Genomic DNA, 17,706 nt, shown 5'->3' on the forward strand with positions numbered 1-17,706 from the left:
GCCTATCAGGGGGCGTTTTTTTTTCTTTTTCTTTTATTGCAATGGCGGTGGCGGCAGCCGGTCGAAAGACGGGCTGCCGCTCCCGCCCCGCACGAACACCCGCCGAACCGCCGGCCGGACCCGCCGCCGGGAGGGACATTCAGCGAAGGTAAGTCCCGTCCCGGGGGGGGTGCGGGGGGCAGGGGGGTTCGGAGGATTTCTCCCCGAAACTTGTTCGGGGGGCCAAACACGTTGGCGCTTGGGCCCCCGAAGTTTCGGGGAGAAATTCTCCACCATCCCTACCTGGGCCTGGCTGGCCAGACTTTGCAGTGTATGAGGTTTTGGTGGGGTTTTTTTACATTTCTATACCACCCAATAACCAAAGGTCTCATTCTAGTCATTGAGCTGGTTAGTACGTCATGCTAAGCCACTGTGGGTTAATTAACTCCCAGGGCTTAGCAGTGTGTGTGGGCAACCATTTTGCATACTCAAGCCACGACTGCAGCTTGTCGTGTTGTGCGAACCTGCTGAGGGTGGGTTGTTGGCATGATTAACAAACCACCCACAATCTATGGGCTGTTTGGGTTGTTGATGGTTTGTTAACCATGCCAACAACCCACCTTCACTGGGTTTGCATGACACAAGAAGCCATGGTCATGGCTTGAATATACAAAAGGCGTCTGGCATGTGGCATCATGCGCCACAACCCACTGTGGCTTAAATAAGCCACAGTGAGCTGTGGTGATTGTGTGAACTGGATCATAGTGCCCCCGACAAATGAAGAATCCAAGAATCGTCTGTAGGTAACCCACGTTGTTAAACACCATGAGCCTAGTTTTTGAAAACAATAGTTCCCTTAACTCATGACATTTTAAAATAATACAGATTGCTTTCAAGTTTCTGAGCCTTGGCATGTACAGCAGTCTTAATGAAATATTTGGTATAATGAAGATTGGGAGCTTTTAGTAAATGCTCAACTCAGCATTTTATGTATTGATTTATTGCATTACTACCCACCTTCCTTCCATGAACTCAAGCTGATTTACGTACAGTTCCCAGACAGCTTCCGAACCATGAACTGACCAGACAAAGATCTTCATAACTTCAGCTAGACTTCTACATCGTGTGCCTTTAGAAGAAGCTGGGTTAAAGAAACTGAGTTTAAGCATTAGATGTGAAGGTTGAGTTCTATACAGTGATGGGAATACTCCCTTCAGTTTAGTTTGGAACTGGGTCATCAGATGCGTATTTTTAGAGAATGTCCTGGGGTGGAAAAAAAAAACCTTCCCAAGGGTGTTAAATTGATTCATAATTTTACTTGCACTAACTGTGGGAGATTAGCTTAAAATTTCCTCTCTTTGTTATTGTTGTCAGTGTTGTTGTTATCTTTGTTGTCCTGTGCCTGGACACTAATATCAGCTCAAACAGAGCTAAACAAACATCCCCAAAGGGAGATTTTTAATACTCCAGGGACTGGTGGACATTTGATACCAAAATTGGTTCAGGCCAGGGTCAGTCACACAATCATGGTTGCTGGGATCAGAAACTGGATGGAGACACTTAGGCTCCAATCCTATATACCTGCCTTCTCCAACTGGGTGCCTTTCAGGTGCTGGATTGCAACTCCCATCATCTCAACTAGCATGCTGGGTGGGATTGATGGGAGTTGTAGTCCAACACACCAGGAGGGCAGAAAGTTGGGGAAGACTACTATTCTTACCTCCCAGTAAATATGCATAGGATTGCACTATTAATAATCACTTATTGACTTAAATCGCGTGGATTTTCTTGAAGGATCTCTTCCTTCAAAGTCAAACTGACACTGAGCTTCATTACAGGAATACCAAGTTTTTTTATCTTGGGCCCAGGCTCTTGTTCTGATATATGAGCCTTTTGAAATGAAAGCAGCAGCAATGGAGTTAAACACAATAATTTCTAAAAGAAGCCTTTCCTGTGGTGCTTTCCCCCTCATTGACTGGAAGAATGAGTCAGTTTGTCTTACCAAGTGTAATATGGCCTCTAAAAAGTTTTTTTTAAAGGCACACTCCATACTTGCACAGTGTGGAGTTACACTAAAGGTTACAGTGCTTTTTAAACAACACTTTGCATTTCTAAAGCACCTTCTATCAAGAGCTTAATTAGTACTTCAATATTATTGCCTAATTCCCATAATACTCTGGTGGGGGCAGGAGGTGGATGCAATTAGCTCTTGGTTGTAGGTTAGGAAACTGCAGTACAGGTTTTTTTTTCGGTCTGTGTCAGTTTCACACTTTTTCTTTGGCTGTGTTTAATACTTGGGCAATTGCGCAATAAATATTTGTCACATGTAGGGCCCATGGACCAGTGTTCTGGTACCTGTGACACCCAGCCATCATGCTGTGCCTGTAATGTATCTGCATCTGCGTGGTGTTGGCCTGTGTTAACAATACATAGGGTTTGGCATGCCTACCTTTTCCCCTAAACATCACTAGATTGTTTGCAAAGCTGAGGCTGAAATCTTAAGCACACTTACAAGAGAGTAAGCCTCATTAAGCTCAGTGGGCCCTTCTTCTGAATAAACATGCTTAGGATTGCACTGCATGTCAGCTTGTGATGTTTGGACAGCTGAACAAACATGCCAGAATGGAGATATCACTGTGTGTGCTTTTGATAAAGAGCCTCATGTGGCGCAGAGTGGTAGGTGGCAAATATTGCTTGCTTACTTGAAAGTATTGTTGCTCATCCTAGGACCTTGTAACAGGGTGAACTAGGAAAGTGGGGAGGCCCAAATCACTGGAAAGCATTAAGGGATCTGACAAACATCTGCCTCACCCAGCTGGGCCCAATTCAAAGGTTTTCTTTTCTTTTCTTTTTTCTTTTTTCTTCCTTCTGGAGGCACCAGGCTTTGGAGTCCTCCTTCTCCTTCACACAAGCTGCCTGGGAATTGGATTTTTAATCTTCCTTTTATTTCACACAGAAAGTGCTCGATCTCCCTTAGCCTTCTGGCGCCTGCCCCATTGTTCATAGCAGAGACTCAGCTAATTAATTCATCACTCCTATTTGCAAACTTGAAAGGCTTCAGGTTTTACTAAGTCGAGCAGGTGGTGCATAAATAGCTACAGCTGCTCAGGATTTATGATAAGTGTGCAAATTGCTGGCTCCCCAAGCAAATGAGCTCTCCTCCCCCTGAACCACAGACCCCCACAAGCCCACCCTCCATCGTGGAGATTAGTGTTTTCCACAGGTGCAAGGATGCCAGTTGGAGCAAATCTGCACCAGTGAAGGCAGGGTATCAGATCTGAATACTGAGTTGTTTAGCCAGGAAAGTTCCCCTTGATCATCTTGGGGATGCTGCAGCTGTTAATATACTAAGTATTATGGGCATTCACACAAAGGGATTCTTAAGGGGGACTGATGATACACATATGCATCTTTATAGAAAAATGAAAATAGAATTTGGTTTGTGGGAAGAATAATAGGGTTGGTGTCCAGAAATCAGCATGGCTTCTGAAAAAGGAAGCCCTACCTCACCACCTTTTACAATTTTGAAAGGGTCAACAAACATGTGCAATGGGAGCAATCTGATAAATATTATAAAACTCCTTAGAAAACTTAGCAGTAATAGGATAACAGGACAGGTGGACCGGTAACTGATTAAAGACCAGGAAGCAAAGGATAAGAATAAATTAACAGTTTTCATAATAAATAAAAATGAACAGCAGACTGCTCCAAATAACTATATTAAGACCAGTGCAATTTAGGCTACAATCCTATACACACTTATCTAGGAGTAACCCCCATTCAACATAGTGAGACTTAAGTACATGTAAACATGCATCCGATTGCACTGTATATTTGTTTATAAATGATCTTGAATCAGTGAGATAGCAAAACCTGGGAACTTACCTCCTGGGGCTAATAATAGGGAGAAGTGGATTTTTGTCAGGACTGTTGAGTGGCAAGAAAGGGTTAACCCCCCCCCCCAATCCCATGCACCATGGTCCCAATGAAAATTGTGCTTCCCTCATCATGCCTGCTATGATCAATTTAAAAAACACAACATAACAGCAACTGAAGGGTTTAGCATCTAGACTAGCCAATAGAATACCAGAATACATAGAATTTGCAATCATCTAATGCAGTAGGTTCAGGACAAAACAAGAGGAAATACCTTTATATGTAATGCACAGGTAACTTGTGGAACTCATTATCACAATATATGGTGATGACTAGTAGCTTAGCTGGGGCAGTATCCAATGGGGTGCATTTCCCCTGCTGGTTCCATTCCACAAGCAGAGGCCACCACTTGCACAACTGAGATTTAGTGCTTCTGGGAGCAACCAAGAACGAGCAGAAATGTTCATTTCTGGAATGGAGCAGATCAGCAGAACTCACATAAGGGAGCTTCCCTGACCTGTCCTGATCCAGAAATGAGTGATTCTGCTCCTTTCAGGGCTTCCTCTAGAAAGCGTTAAATCTCCGTTGCACAAATGGTGGGGCCCACTTGTGCAACGGAATCACAGGGAGGACCCACTTATGAAACCAAATCAGTGGGAGCACAGAGCCCCTGTTGGATACTGCCCCATCTAAGCTACTCGTCATCACCAAATATTGTGACAATGAGTTCCACAAGGATGAGCAAAGGGCTGGATGCACCTGATCTCATCTGATCTCGGAAGCTAAGCAGGGTCAGCTCTGGTTAGTACTTGGATGGGAGGCTGCCTGTGAATCTGGCTTCCTGCACTGAGCAGGGGGTTGGACTCGATGGACTTGTTAGGCCCCTTCCAATTCTATAATTCTAAGTTACTCATGCATTATGTATAAAGGTATTTCCTCTTGTTTTTAAAAAGGGCTAGATGAATTTACAGAAGATAGACCTCTCAATGAATATTAGTAATGACAGTCCAAATGGAGTCTCCATGACTAGAGGCATTGTACCACTGATTGCTGAATGCTGAGGTCAATTCCTCAGCATCCTCTCTGCAGCTGCTCCTCTCTGTGAGCTTCCCATAGCCAGAGTTATGATTTTTGGACTTTGCTGGGTATTATATATGTATAGTTCCATTATTTAGAAAGCTTTGGGCTATCAATTAACTTTCTGTAGATGATTAATACACTTCAAACAAAGAATACAGAAAATTGGTTTTGATGGGATTAATTTGGGGGTTGTACTAACAAGGATTAGTAAGAGGAAAACCTTTAGATCCATGTTTCATTTTGATTATAAAATACACTTTTTATTTAACAAATGGAGTATGAGGTCTCCCCTGTAACAGGAGAGAAATGACACATGTATTGACCTGTTGGGTTACAAAGTTTTAAACCTTACAGGTTCTTTTATTTGATAAGGGTGTTTGGGATGCAAATAATAGGTTCTTCCCACGAAGAAGATACAAGAGGATCAAGATACAAATAATATGATTTTGTTGTATGTCTCAACTGGCCATGCGGGGATTGTACTTTGAGAACAGAGGCACTGAAAGCTATGGCTCAGATACCTGGAAGGGACCAGGGAATTATTACTTTTTCTAATGATTTCGTACATGTCCACCAGAGTGCTTTACATTTATCACCTCCATGAACCTTTGGAGCAGCCCTCAGTCTGCTACTTTTCGCACCCTTGAGCCATACGAGAACTTGAAGTGTTTAAAGAGGAGGGCCTAGGGAATTCCTTAAATTCACACGTTTGAAATATGCAAGTTTATCTTGTGTAGGAGTTTGCCCCTTGTGTTAAAGCAGCCTTATGCTGGCTGGGGATGATAGGAATTGTAGTCTAACACAACTGGAGAGCATCAGGTTGAGGGAAGCTCTAAGGAAGATGTGTACATTAGAAAGAACGACCTCTTTAAAGGCTTGAATGGCTTTATGGGTCTTCGGACAGTATTTGTAAACAGTGATTTTTTAATGTATTTTAATAGTATTTCTTTTTCCCATTGTTGTTATTATTTTATCTAACATTTCTTCACAGGACCCCAGAGGAGCATACTTAGGCTAATAATATTAATAACCATTAAAATGTGTTTTTGTTTTAAACCTCTAGATATTTAATATTAGAACTAAAATGTTTTAGATTAACCCTACCTGTTTCTCTCTCTTTTATTATTATGCTTACACCTTCGAATTAACAGCAAGTATTCAAGATACATGTAAGTCCTACTTCCCAAATTGTTTTTTCTCTCTGAGGTAGCTGTCTCTGTGTCTGAAAAAGATGGCAAGAAATCTGTACATAGTAACAAGCTTATAAGGCACCTAAGAAGCCCAAAGTGAATGGGGGCTGTAGGATCAGCATTACTTGTATGTCTCATGGCCCTGAACACTGAAATAGCCTTCAGAAATGAAAGTCTGTGTTTTTGCACCTTGAACTTCATAGCTAGCCTCATAACTAGATAATAATATACAGAAGATGTAAAATATTCTAACCAGAGTAAGGAATCTGGTGCATTTTTCTTGTTGGAGCAAATGCTACTTACCACATTTGTCCCAAAGACACCAGCCCAGTTTGCACATCACAATAACTCAAATTTTTAAAACTGGTTGTGAACACAGCAGAATGTTGGTGAATGCTGCCTCATCACTCGTGAGCGTGAGTGGCTAAAGAACCCAGGGATGTACAAGAATTTTATTCCTGTTTGCAAATCATGAAAAAATGTCCCATTCGTGCTCCCCCCCCCCGTAAGTGTGAGTAGCAGCACAATTCTCAGGAAATGTTCACAATTTCCTGAGCTTATGTTCACATTCAAAAGTGCATACTTGCGCAAGTGTGCAGTTTCCCCCACACTCCACATTTTCATTCTTTATGCTATTGAGGGAAGTGTGCATTTTGGGTGCACACTCCCAGTCAGAAAACAAGATGCTCATCTTCGGGAATGCTCATGAGTCCAGTTCCAGAGGGTCTGTGATTCCATTCAGGGTTTTAGTGACGACCAGCAAAAACTCTTAATGGTGCTATCCAAGATGCTGAAAGCTGCTGTCCAAGGTGCTGAACCCTATCCCCAAAATGAGCAGTGGATTTTTTTATAGAGATAAGACGGAGAGTCAACACTTATACTATAAACCCTGGGTGAAGCATTTGTTGGTAAGCAGCCTATTCCTGAATTCTTAGTGCACACAGAGGAAGGAGGTTGTAGTTCTTGAGTTGAGAAAGCACTCTCCTTAGGTTCAGGCACACTCTGTATTACTAAAGGTACAATCCTATACATGTTTAGACAGAAAAAAGGCCCACAGCTCCCAGCATGGCAGGCTGGGGCATGCTGGGAGTTGTAGGCCTTTTTCTGTCTAAACATGCATAGGATTGGGCCTTTAACTATCACTTCTGCTTAAGCATTCTCTGCCATGGATTCACTGACTTTTTTTAGATTAGTCACTGCTGTGTCTCTGTGTTCCTTGGCCTTAAAATAGGGTCAATGCTGCGAATGCAGTATCATGCATGTGTGTGCATAATATATGTCTTTGACTTTTCCTGGAGCCCATACCTTGTCTTACTGCTTTTGTCATCTATAGCCATCTGTTTGCGTATACTTTTAGTTCCTGCTTTCTCTTTTGGGCCCTTTTGATTGTGAATTCTCTTGGTGCTACCACTCTCTGTCAGAGCACGTTGCTAGCCTCTAGCTCCATCCAGTTGTGCATGAGAGTGTTCCTGTTCCACCTGTGAGGGTATGGCTTGGCACCAGGAAAAATCTCTTCCCCCACCAAGAAATGAAAGCCTTGCTAGTATCTGTGCAAGCAGCTATCTGATGGAAACATTTGAGGCAAGGAAGGAGCATTTCCTTATCCCACAGTAGCAACGTCCACTTTAAGTTGACTTTAGGCAGAATCCACTGAGAAATTCTCTCCTTTGCAGAGTTCATATTCACTTAAATAGGGCTTGCACAGTAGAACCTTCCAGTGGATTGAGTTCCTTGCCTCTCACAAGCATGAAGGCAAAAATAGTCTATAGATAATTGATGCCTAGCTAGTAGGGATACTAGCCTAGTAGGATAACAGCCTTGAATTTCTTTGGAACATGTGGGACTGTAGAGTTTGTCGTTTTCCTTTTGAGGGGTCCTCATGCTTTGCACAGCTCGTAAGATAATACATAAGAGGCATGGATAACATTGTAAAAGAGCCCTTATGCTTAATCCTGTATTATTTCAAATGGCAATATGTGGAATTGGCTTCATTTCCCCCTTATACTCTCTCTCTCTCTTTCTCTCTCTTGTATATGTTTTGCAGTGCCTCAACCCCCCACTATCACAAAACAGTCTGTGAAGGATTATATTGTAGATCCAAGGGATAATATATTCATTGAGTGTGAAGCAAAAGGAAACCCCAATCCCATGTGAGTGCCTCTCTAATTTATTTGTTATGCTTGTATCCCATCCTTTCTTCACGAAGCTCAGAGTGGTGGATGAACAGGGCTCCCAGAGCTTATCCCCAAGGCAATACATATGCCCAGACCTGGTTGTGGGACATGGTAGCACTGATCACAGTGAGGGTGTTTGGGTAGCCTCTTCATGGTGAGTATAATGTAGGGATGGAGAAACTACAGTCCTCCAGATGTTGCTGGACTACAACTCCCATCATCCCTGACCATTGGCCATGCTGGCTGGGGCTGATGAGTGTTGAAGCCCCAAAATATCCAAAGGGTGACAGGTAAAGTACTGTCCCTTAAATATGGAAGAGTTTTTCTTAAATGGCTCAGATGTCATTCATAATGTATTAATTGTGTCCAATTAAATGAATTGGACAGTTGAAATGATGCCCTTACCCAATTATCTCTGGTGCAATTGCAGGGAGTTTGAATCATAAAGCTTCTGTTACAGCCACTACAGTTGAGTGTGTTGTGGTGTGACTTAAACATACCATATGATAGGGTTGTGCAGGGATCCTCCAATCTGACTCAGAAGCCCCTTCATGGCTTTGGAGGCAGGCTTGATTTGGCTCAGGCAGATTCAGGGGGGCCCTGACCCGACTCAGCCCTGAAGCGGGATTTGGATGTCAAACCCCACTTCAGGTCCCCCACAATGCCCCTGCGCAAACCCCCTACCTTGCCGCCACCACCACTGTCCTCGCCACCACCGCTGCCATCCTTGCCACCTTCCCCAACACCGTCCTCGCCGCCACCAACTCCTGAGGCTTGGACGTGCGCGCCGACTCTTACTGCAGGGAGTCGCCATTTTTAAAATGGCAACTTCTAGGAACTTCCAGGCTTCCAGGCCGCGAGAATTGGTGGTGGCAAGGGTGGCAGCAGCGGCAAGGATGGAGGCAAGGACAGCAGTGGCGGCAGCGACGGAGGTGGGTAGGATGGCAATGACGGCAGCAGCGGAGGAGGCAGTGGCGGCTCAGGTAAGGACCTAGCATGGCTGGGCTGGGGGTGCCGAAGCTCTGAAGCACACCAAGTGCTTCAGAGAGCACCCAACCCACTCTGGGTCGCTTTGTGCCCCCTCCGCTTTGCCTCGGAAGGGGCTCAAAGTAACCTGAAGCGGCCTGCTTCGACTCAGGGTTCAGGCCTTGGGCCAAAGCAGTGCACAGCCCTACAATATGATGGTTATTCCAGTAAAATCCACATAAATATTTCAGCCTCTTTAATACCTCAGATGCCATGAGGGATAAAACCCTACATTTGCTGCTATATTCATGTTATACTTCTCCCAGAATGTAGAATGGAGCAACACAACTCATTAATGCATGGAGAGTGAATGGGTCCCAAATACGCTGTAAATCTTATAGCAGTAGATGAAGCTGTCCCTGTGCAGACAAGGTCATTGTCTCTCCTGAGTAACTACGTTTTACAGATTTTCATGGTCACGAAATGGGAAGTTCTTCAATGTCGCCAAGGACCCAAGAGTAAGCATGAGGCATTGGTCAGGTACACTGGCTGTCGACTTCCGCAGTGGCGGTAGGCCAGAGGATTATGAGGGCGAATATCAGTGTTTTGCTCGGAATGACTTGGGGACAGCCATCTCCAACAAAATATTCCTTCAGGTTTCAAGTGAGTATAATAACAGAAATATTTGTAACCATATTGTTTATAGCTTTATAGACGGCGTGATGCGGGTTGCTTAAGCTTTTTATGCTTGGGAATAGGGGTGGGTGAATGAGCAATGTTCAAGCTTGCCATGACTCATTGAACATCAGCTCACCATTCATCTTGCATGTCAGGTTTGGTCTGAAGTTCCCTAGTTTGGTTTCTGACTCAGATTCAGAGAAAGAGCTAGAAGAAGCCCAGCCGAGACAGGGAGTGGGGCAGAAAATTCCCCGTGATTCTTTAGGGCCAGGGGCTTATCAAGCAGGGGGGTCAGGCTCAGAGACCATCTTCTCCCCTCCCCATGGGAACACAGCCTCTGTCAGAGGAGGAGGGAGCAGCGACATTGGCAGATGCTAGAGCCCACCACTGAGCTAAGAGGGCAGAGCTAAGAGGAGGTAAGAGGTGTTCTGCCAGACTGGCTGCCTGCCAGAAGTTGGGTCAGGAGGATCCTCCCTGAAAGGAGGAGCCTAGAAAAAATCCACAGCAGGAAACCCACCCATTAGCTGAAAGATGATTGCCCTGCTTTCAGTGGTTCTCTTACAAAAGCGCTCTTTAGCTAATTAGGCCTAGAGAACAGTCCCCAGCCTTTAAAGTTGCTTCAGGTGTGAAGAGGTACTGTTAACTGAATACAAGTTTGTGGAATGCACAGCAAGTCTCTGTTGCCCCACTACTCTGCGGGAGGGCTTGGAATCCATGACAGCACACTTGATTTACATATGGATTTGTGATTGCTGCTCATTTTGCATGAACAGGAAAATTGCACAAAATGAACCGCTGCCAACCATGAAAGTTGCACAAAAATCTCCAAATTTGCACACATTTCCAAAGTTGCACAAATTTCCCCCATGCACTGAAGTGGAGCTGATTTTAAAATTTGTGCAAATTTGGAAATGTGTGCAAATCGAATGAGGACAGTTGTACAAATTGAATATGAGCACATGTTCGGTAATTTATGAATGTTTTTGGAGGACATATTCTCACGCTCATGTTCAGGGCATGTTCGCATGTTTCCCGAGCAGGAACAAAATTATCTTGCATTCCTACGTGGGAATTGGTAGTGTGCAGAGGTACTACTAGCCAGGTAGTGCTACTGGCTACATAGAGATGGAAGAGCACTTTCAGCGATATTAAAGCTTTTCAAAATTAATACAAAACAGCAGCAGTTATCTTTCATAGCATTGGTGGCCTCCAGAAGTGTTGGACTACAACTCCTACCATCCTCAACAAGCATGGTCACTGGCCAACACTGGCCAGCATGATAGGAGTTCAAGTCCAACACATCTGGAGGCCATCAGGTCGGCAAGGGCTGAGAATTGAAAGAAACTGCGCATAATTTCTGTTCTGAGTTTTTAAGTGTTTTAAAACACCAACGTGCAAATATTTCTTCCATGGAGCACATAATCCTTAATACATTGCACCCTTGAGAGTTCACTCATATGATGAAAGACTCCAACTGAAGTTATCCTAATTCTGGTTTCATCTAAATGGGGACAGACAACCTTTCACCATTACAACCCCTGTAACTTTCAAGAACTGCAAGTCTAAGAAGGCATTTTAGCAGGGATGACTTGACATGTTAGAGTCCTGGAAAGGCTTTAAAAACTACCCCTCCTGAAGTTCTACACACCACTAGTAAAGGTATAGAAGCCCTAATGTTGAAAGGTGGGCTCTTCCTCCTCTCCACTGATTATTATATTTTGTCATTCAATGTATACTATTATAATCATTAGAAAACAGAACAATCAGTGCAAAACATGCCTTCTCTCGGCTGAAAATGTGTGCTTCTCCACGTGTTGCTCATTTCAGTTCTCAGGGAATTAAGAAGGGGTTGTTGAGTAGCCATCATGTGGGTAAATCCCATTGTTGTTGCCCCCTGGCCAGGTATTTTGCTGTGGTTGGAGTAGCTGACTAAGCCACCATTTTAAACCAGGACTGCCAGAGGCAGGGGTTAGCAGAGGGGGCGGAAAGGTTAAGACAAAGAGGGAAAGTTGAGCAGTCCCAAGGATAGGACTGGCATAGAGCCAGATAAGGTGCACAAAACAAGATGGTTGTTGATGGGCATCATTACATGGAGGAGGGCACAAAGCCATTTCAAAAATTAGCATCTTATACCCTTGCATATAAATGTATCTTCTCTTACAACATTTTTAATTGCAGAGTCTCCTTTGTGGCCGAAGGAAAACTTGGACATTCAAGAGGTTCACGAAGGTGCTCATCTTATCTTGGCATGCAATCCCCCTCCTGGACTGCCGCCTCCTGCTATCTTCTGGATGAGCAGCTGTACGTTTTCACACTGGTTAGCTGGCTAGAACTGTACTTGAACATGAGGAGGGTTCCCTAACAGTATGTGAAAGGATGATTTTGGCTGATCTCATTGATGACCCTCATCTGTATTGGCCATTGATGGGCCATGGGGCTTGTAGCATAGACTATGGCAGCACTGTAAAGGAGTGATCTACCTGCCTTTCCACCCTTTCACGTTACCAACACTTAAGATCTCTTCATTAGGGATGGGTGAATGAGTGATGTTAGAGATCACTAGGATTCTCCGAACAGCATCTCACCACTCATCTCATGCCCAGTTCCCATTCTCACTGGCGATTGCTGCTCGCTGTGCACGAACAGGAAACTTGCACAAATCAAGCAGGGATTGAATGGGAGATTTGCACAAATCTCCCCAATTTTGTACAAATTTCCCCCATAGACCAAAGTGGAGTTGATTCGGAGAAAATTTGCTCAAATTTCCTAATTTTTTGAACTGGAAATCAGGAACGAGATGAACACGAGCACATGTTGGACGGTTTTTTAATTCTTTTGGTGTACATGTGCTCGCTGGAGTTTCGAACAGGGCATGCTCCCATATTTTGTGAGCAAAAATGAAATTCTCATACATCCCTACTCATCATGATGCAATGGATAGTTGCAGCTTGTTAATCAAATAAATGGAAATGGAGCTGCAGCCAGAGCTGGTCCAAGAATGTCTGTGCTATCCCCAGCACAAGCAATTGCTCTGTTATTCCAGAGGGCACCTCCAGGATCTCTTTCTGAGGGTTGAAAAAAATTCTGGGATGTACATCTGGTGTTGCATGGTGCTTCCTTGGCACTCCTTTAAAAATGAAAATCAAAGCAGCCACTTGGATTCCTCTGCCTGGGGGCTGGCCCTGGCTGCAGCTCTTGGCAACAGCTGATTCGCATAACATTTGAGATGTATCTTTTCAAATAAATATTTTCTATGTGGACTGGATGTGCATGGGGTAAACTGGTTGTGTGAAGTGTCACATGCACAAACACTGCCAGTGCTTGCAGAAAAAGCTAGGTGCATTTTCTCATCGGTGTCGCTGCACACTCGCATTGTGATATGGTTTTATTATTTTTATTCTCCTGCTGCAAAGTGCCCTGAAAATATTTATATTGAATCCATCTGTCAAGTAACAAACTAGATAAAATGAGTTCTTCCTGTTGCTTTTCACCCATACAATAATTGTGGTAATGAACTTGGGCTTATCCCAGGGGTGCATAACTGTTCCAGGGGGAGGGTTGGAGGGCCCCCCACCAGGCCCCCCAAGGTCTGGATGACATTAGGCGCATGGCCCCGCACCTTGACGTCATTCCATTTTTTCCCATGCTGGGAGAAGGCACAGAACTGTGCCTCCTCCCAGCATGGAGAAAGGGACCAGCCCTGGCCATCCCACATCCCTGCCATTATATCTGATCTCAGATTGGAGATGTCCATGGGGGCTCTGCTGCTGGTGCGCGCCAGGAGGGGAATCCCTGCTGCTATCTCTTCTCTCAGATCAGAGACAGCAGTGGGGGGATCCCCTCTGAGGGGATTCCTCCAGTGGATGTAGCTTGGAGAATAAGCTCCACCCCCTGGAGGAACCCCGAGAGGCTGTGCAGGCCAGATTGGGGTGCCCTGAGGGCCAGATTAGGTCCATGAGCTGGAGGTTCCACACCCCTGGCTGATGGGGTGTGTCTTGAATCGAGTTCCAATGCTAGCTAGAATTAATCAATGTTTGCCATTTCCAGGTTGTTGGGGCTAGTAGACTGTTGCTGTTAGTTGCAGTGAAGAGGTGCAGAGCCGTCAGTTCCAACCAGAATTATTGTTCTTTCTTACAGCCATGGAGTCAATCCACCAAGACAAGCGTGTCTCCCAAGGACAGAATGGTGACTTATATTTCTCCAATGTCATGCAGGAGGATGCCCTGACTGACTACAGCTGCAATGCTCGCTTTGCATTTACCCACACCATCCAGCAGAAAAATCCTTACACCCTCAAGGTCCTGACTAGTAAGTATTTACTGGGATCGTCTTGGCTGAAACCACGTGAGCAAAATCCCTTCTGTATCTGGCAATGCTCAGAGAAACAATCTCTATACAAACATGGCAGTATTATTATTGTTCTTATTTTAGTGACATTCTCTGAGTTATGTTGCTTTCTCACTCATGTTTGTAAAGGTGTGACAATGTGTTTCCCGCATTGGTGTTCTGACCTGCCTTCTCACATTGGTGTTCTGACCTGTGTACGTGGATTTGGGGGGGGTCAAAACTAGTGTTGTGCAGGGACCCCCCGATCCAAGCTGGGCCCGATCCAGCTCGGACAAATCCTAGGGGTCTCTGACCCGCCTTTGCCCCTTACCTGAAGCAGGTTCCCCCCCGACACCCCCACACAACCCCCAAGCTCCTTACCTGGGCCGCCACCTCTTTCTCTGCTGCCGCTGCCTCTTCCTCTGCTGCCGCCGCACCACTGCCCACCACCGCCTCCTGAGGCCTGGACACGCGGCGACTGGTCTTCTTCCAGGGAGTCGCTGCCTGTCCAGGCCTCAGGAGATGGCAGCAGAGGCGGCAGCAGCATGGCAGCAGCATGGCAGCAGAGGCGGTGAAAGCGGGAGCCACCTGCTGCTGCCACCCACCACCGCCGCCTCCTGAGGCCTGGATGCTCAGTGACTCTTCTTGGAGGGAGTCGCCATTTTTAAAATGGCAACTTCCTGGAACTTCCAGGAGGTTGCCATTTTAAAAATGGTGACTCCCTGGAATAAGACCAGTTGCCACATGTTCAGGCCTCAGGACATGGCAGCGGCGGCACCACAGTGGTGTGGCGGCGGCAGCAAGGAGAAGGCAGCTCAGGTAAGGACCTGGAGGCTCCAGAAGGGGCGCTGGGCCGGGGGCCGAAGCACACTGAGCCCCCAACCCACTCTGGCCTACTTTGTGCCCCCTCCTCTTTGCCTCAAAAGGGGCACAAAATGGCCTGAAGCAGCCCGCTTCGACTCCGGGTTCAGGCCTCGGGCTGAAGCGGTGCACAGCCCTATTCAAAACACAGCTTGAAGACAGCTTTTCTTATTGGGCAGATAGTGCCTTTAGTTATTAGAGAAGGAGGGAAACATCAGAAACATCAGTGTCTAGCTGATATGTCTGCAGAAAAGCATGCATCTCCACTGGCCATTTCCAACATATCTGTCATTGTTTTAAAAAAAGAATGCTGGACTGGTATTAGTCTTTATTCATATTTTTAAAGGGATAGCTGGCTGATTATCTATGGTAGAAGAATAGTATAAGTTGAAGTAATTTAAAAATATATATAAAATTAAAAAAAATATATCAGGGCATTCTCATGATCTGTTGTATTTTGCACTCCATAACTTTCCTGTTGATATGAATTTTAGAACTGTGTTCCACAGCACTCTCAAAAGGTTGTTTGGGCCACTGGTATTAATGGAGTGTTTTATGGGTAATTCTAGAAATCCTAGTGCAGCCTCTCACCTTATTTATATTTCTCACTTTTGTTCTGTTCCATTTTAAAAGTCTATTTAAATTATATCTTATTTGCAAAAGCCAGTAGAACCTCATTTCCAGTATTTTCACCATTTTGTACATCCCTGCACGTTTAGCATTTTATAAAGGAAGTGTGCGTTTGGCAGTTTGCAAACACTTGTATTTACCTTGGCTGTGGTGATGTCAGATTGCTTCTCCAGATGCATTATTTATCCCCAGAGGCACTTTCCTAGTGTTACGAGTAGCACTTGAGGCATTTTTTGGTCCACCCATGATGTCACTGACCCATGCTTGAAGGCAAGGGACACTGGGCACATCTGCAAACCTCACTATGATCCTGTCCTGCAGGGCATGCAGTACAGGTCTGTTCCCCATTTAAGTCTATAGATCGCACTTGCACCCGGGCATGGAGGGAGCAACCTGAATGACTGCTAATCCGAATGTTCTTTGCCTTAGAGTGAGAGGGGCAAATGCAGCAGTTGGTTCCCCAGTTTAAAATATGAATGATTCACCACTTACGGTTTCCCCTTCTTTCCCCAGTTCTAATCCCTGCTTGCTTAGGTAGGTGTGTGTGTGTTTGAGTGCAGGCTTCTTTCCGATTTAAATACTATCTGAATTATTTAGATTATTGTATGTCATATCGGGTGGGAAGGGAGGAAGTCCTTGAGAACATGGAAGCAGCCAGCAGTGCCTGTGCTGTGCCCACAGTTAACCCAAAAGCCATGGAGAAAAGGGCTAAATTATTGATAAACAGTAAGCATCTTCCAGCAGTCTCTATGGGATGAATGTCCTGTAGGGCGGAAGCAACTGCATTGGCATCTTATGCCTACTTGCAGATGACCTCAGCTTCAACCCAGCAAAGAGCATCTTCTTTAGGGATGGAGCATGATTAGAATTCACTCTTCTTACTTTAATCAGAGCTTTCCCCCAAGAGGAGAGTGGGGGCTAGAGATGTGCAAGCTACAAACTATGTGACTTCTTCTTAACCCTTTGCTGACTGTCTCATCTATTGGAGCAATCCTCCTGGATTAGGCTTTGAACATTTGAACTGCCTCCTATGAAACTGATCTCTATGAAGGAGACAAGATGGAAGGCTACTAGTTCCTAGCACAGTGAATATCTTCTTAGATTCAAAGCCACTGGCTTGCAGGTGGAGCATGTCTTGCTACCAATTGATTTCATTTAGGAATCTTTGTTGTTGTTGTTTGTTTGTTTGTTTATTTGTTAGTGGAGAGAACCTCAGAGCCATGAACCCAGACTTGCCTGTTAAGTGTTACAATCTTGAGAACATGGAGGAGTAGATTATTGTAAACTCCCAGAGTAGCTCCTTAATGTGGCCATAAACCACGAAGCCCAACAGATCACAAATAATTTGTGGGTAATTACCACAACATATGAAAATAATAAAAGGAATAAATGTACTCATCTGTGTGAGAAATTCAAGGAAGGAGAGATGTGTGTTTCTTTGATGAAGGTTTTGTGGATCCTGTTTGAGCCAAACTACACATTACACTAATTGCATAGAGTACAATTGAGTGTTCACTTTTTATTTACTCTAGGGTAAGTGCGTGTGGTCCTAATTTGGATTGGGAGGAGAGGATTGGACCTTCCCCACCTCCACCATTTTTTCTGAAATGCCCCCCCCATGGGACGGGTGTTTTTTAAAAAAAGGCCTGAATTGACACGAATGGAGATTTTTGTTCATTTTTTTAATACCTGGGGATGGGGAAGGATTTCAGGAAAATACAGGGGGAAGGTTTAATTTTCCCCTCCCGTTGCATAGTGGTCCTGATCTGAATTGGGACAATGCACAGTTACACTAGATTAATTAAAGAGCTAACCTTAAGCTACACACTATACAATTAGCATAACGTGTAGTTTGGCTGTTTCTAGGATTGGTGGGCTGAGGTAACAGTTACAAAGTGGAATATAACCAGAGGAGAGAGAGAGAGTGTGTTAACTAACTGCAATAT

The 17,706-nt window shown here is 44.7% G+C and overlaps 1 protein-coding gene across 1 annotated transcript in view; it reads left to right on the plus strand.

The window, feature by feature from the left end:
- The window catches only part of NFASC (neurofascin), a 222,563-nt gene that overhangs the window by 78,887 nt on the left and 125,970 nt on the right, over positions 1-17,706 (plus strand). Inside the window, exons 6-10 of the mRNA XM_084853243.1 lie at positions 6,087-6,104; positions 8,170-8,275; positions 9,732-9,928; positions 12,122-12,244; positions 14,081-14,251. Coding sequence (XP_084709369.1) covers positions 6,087-6,104; positions 8,170-8,275; positions 9,732-9,928; positions 12,122-12,244; positions 14,081-14,251 — 615 coding nt within the window. The remainder of the gene's footprint in view (positions 1-6,086; positions 6,105-8,169; positions 8,276-9,731; positions 9,929-12,121; positions 12,245-14,080; positions 14,252-17,706) is intronic.

The sequence above is a fragment of the Heloderma suspectum genome, chromosome 4 (genome assembly GCF_057233095.1).
Source record: "Heloderma suspectum isolate Gila_16-S chromosome 4, 16-S_ref, whole genome shotgun sequence".
Classification (NCBI taxonomy): Eukaryota; Metazoa; Chordata; class Lepidosauria; order Squamata; family Helodermatidae; genus Heloderma; species Heloderma suspectum.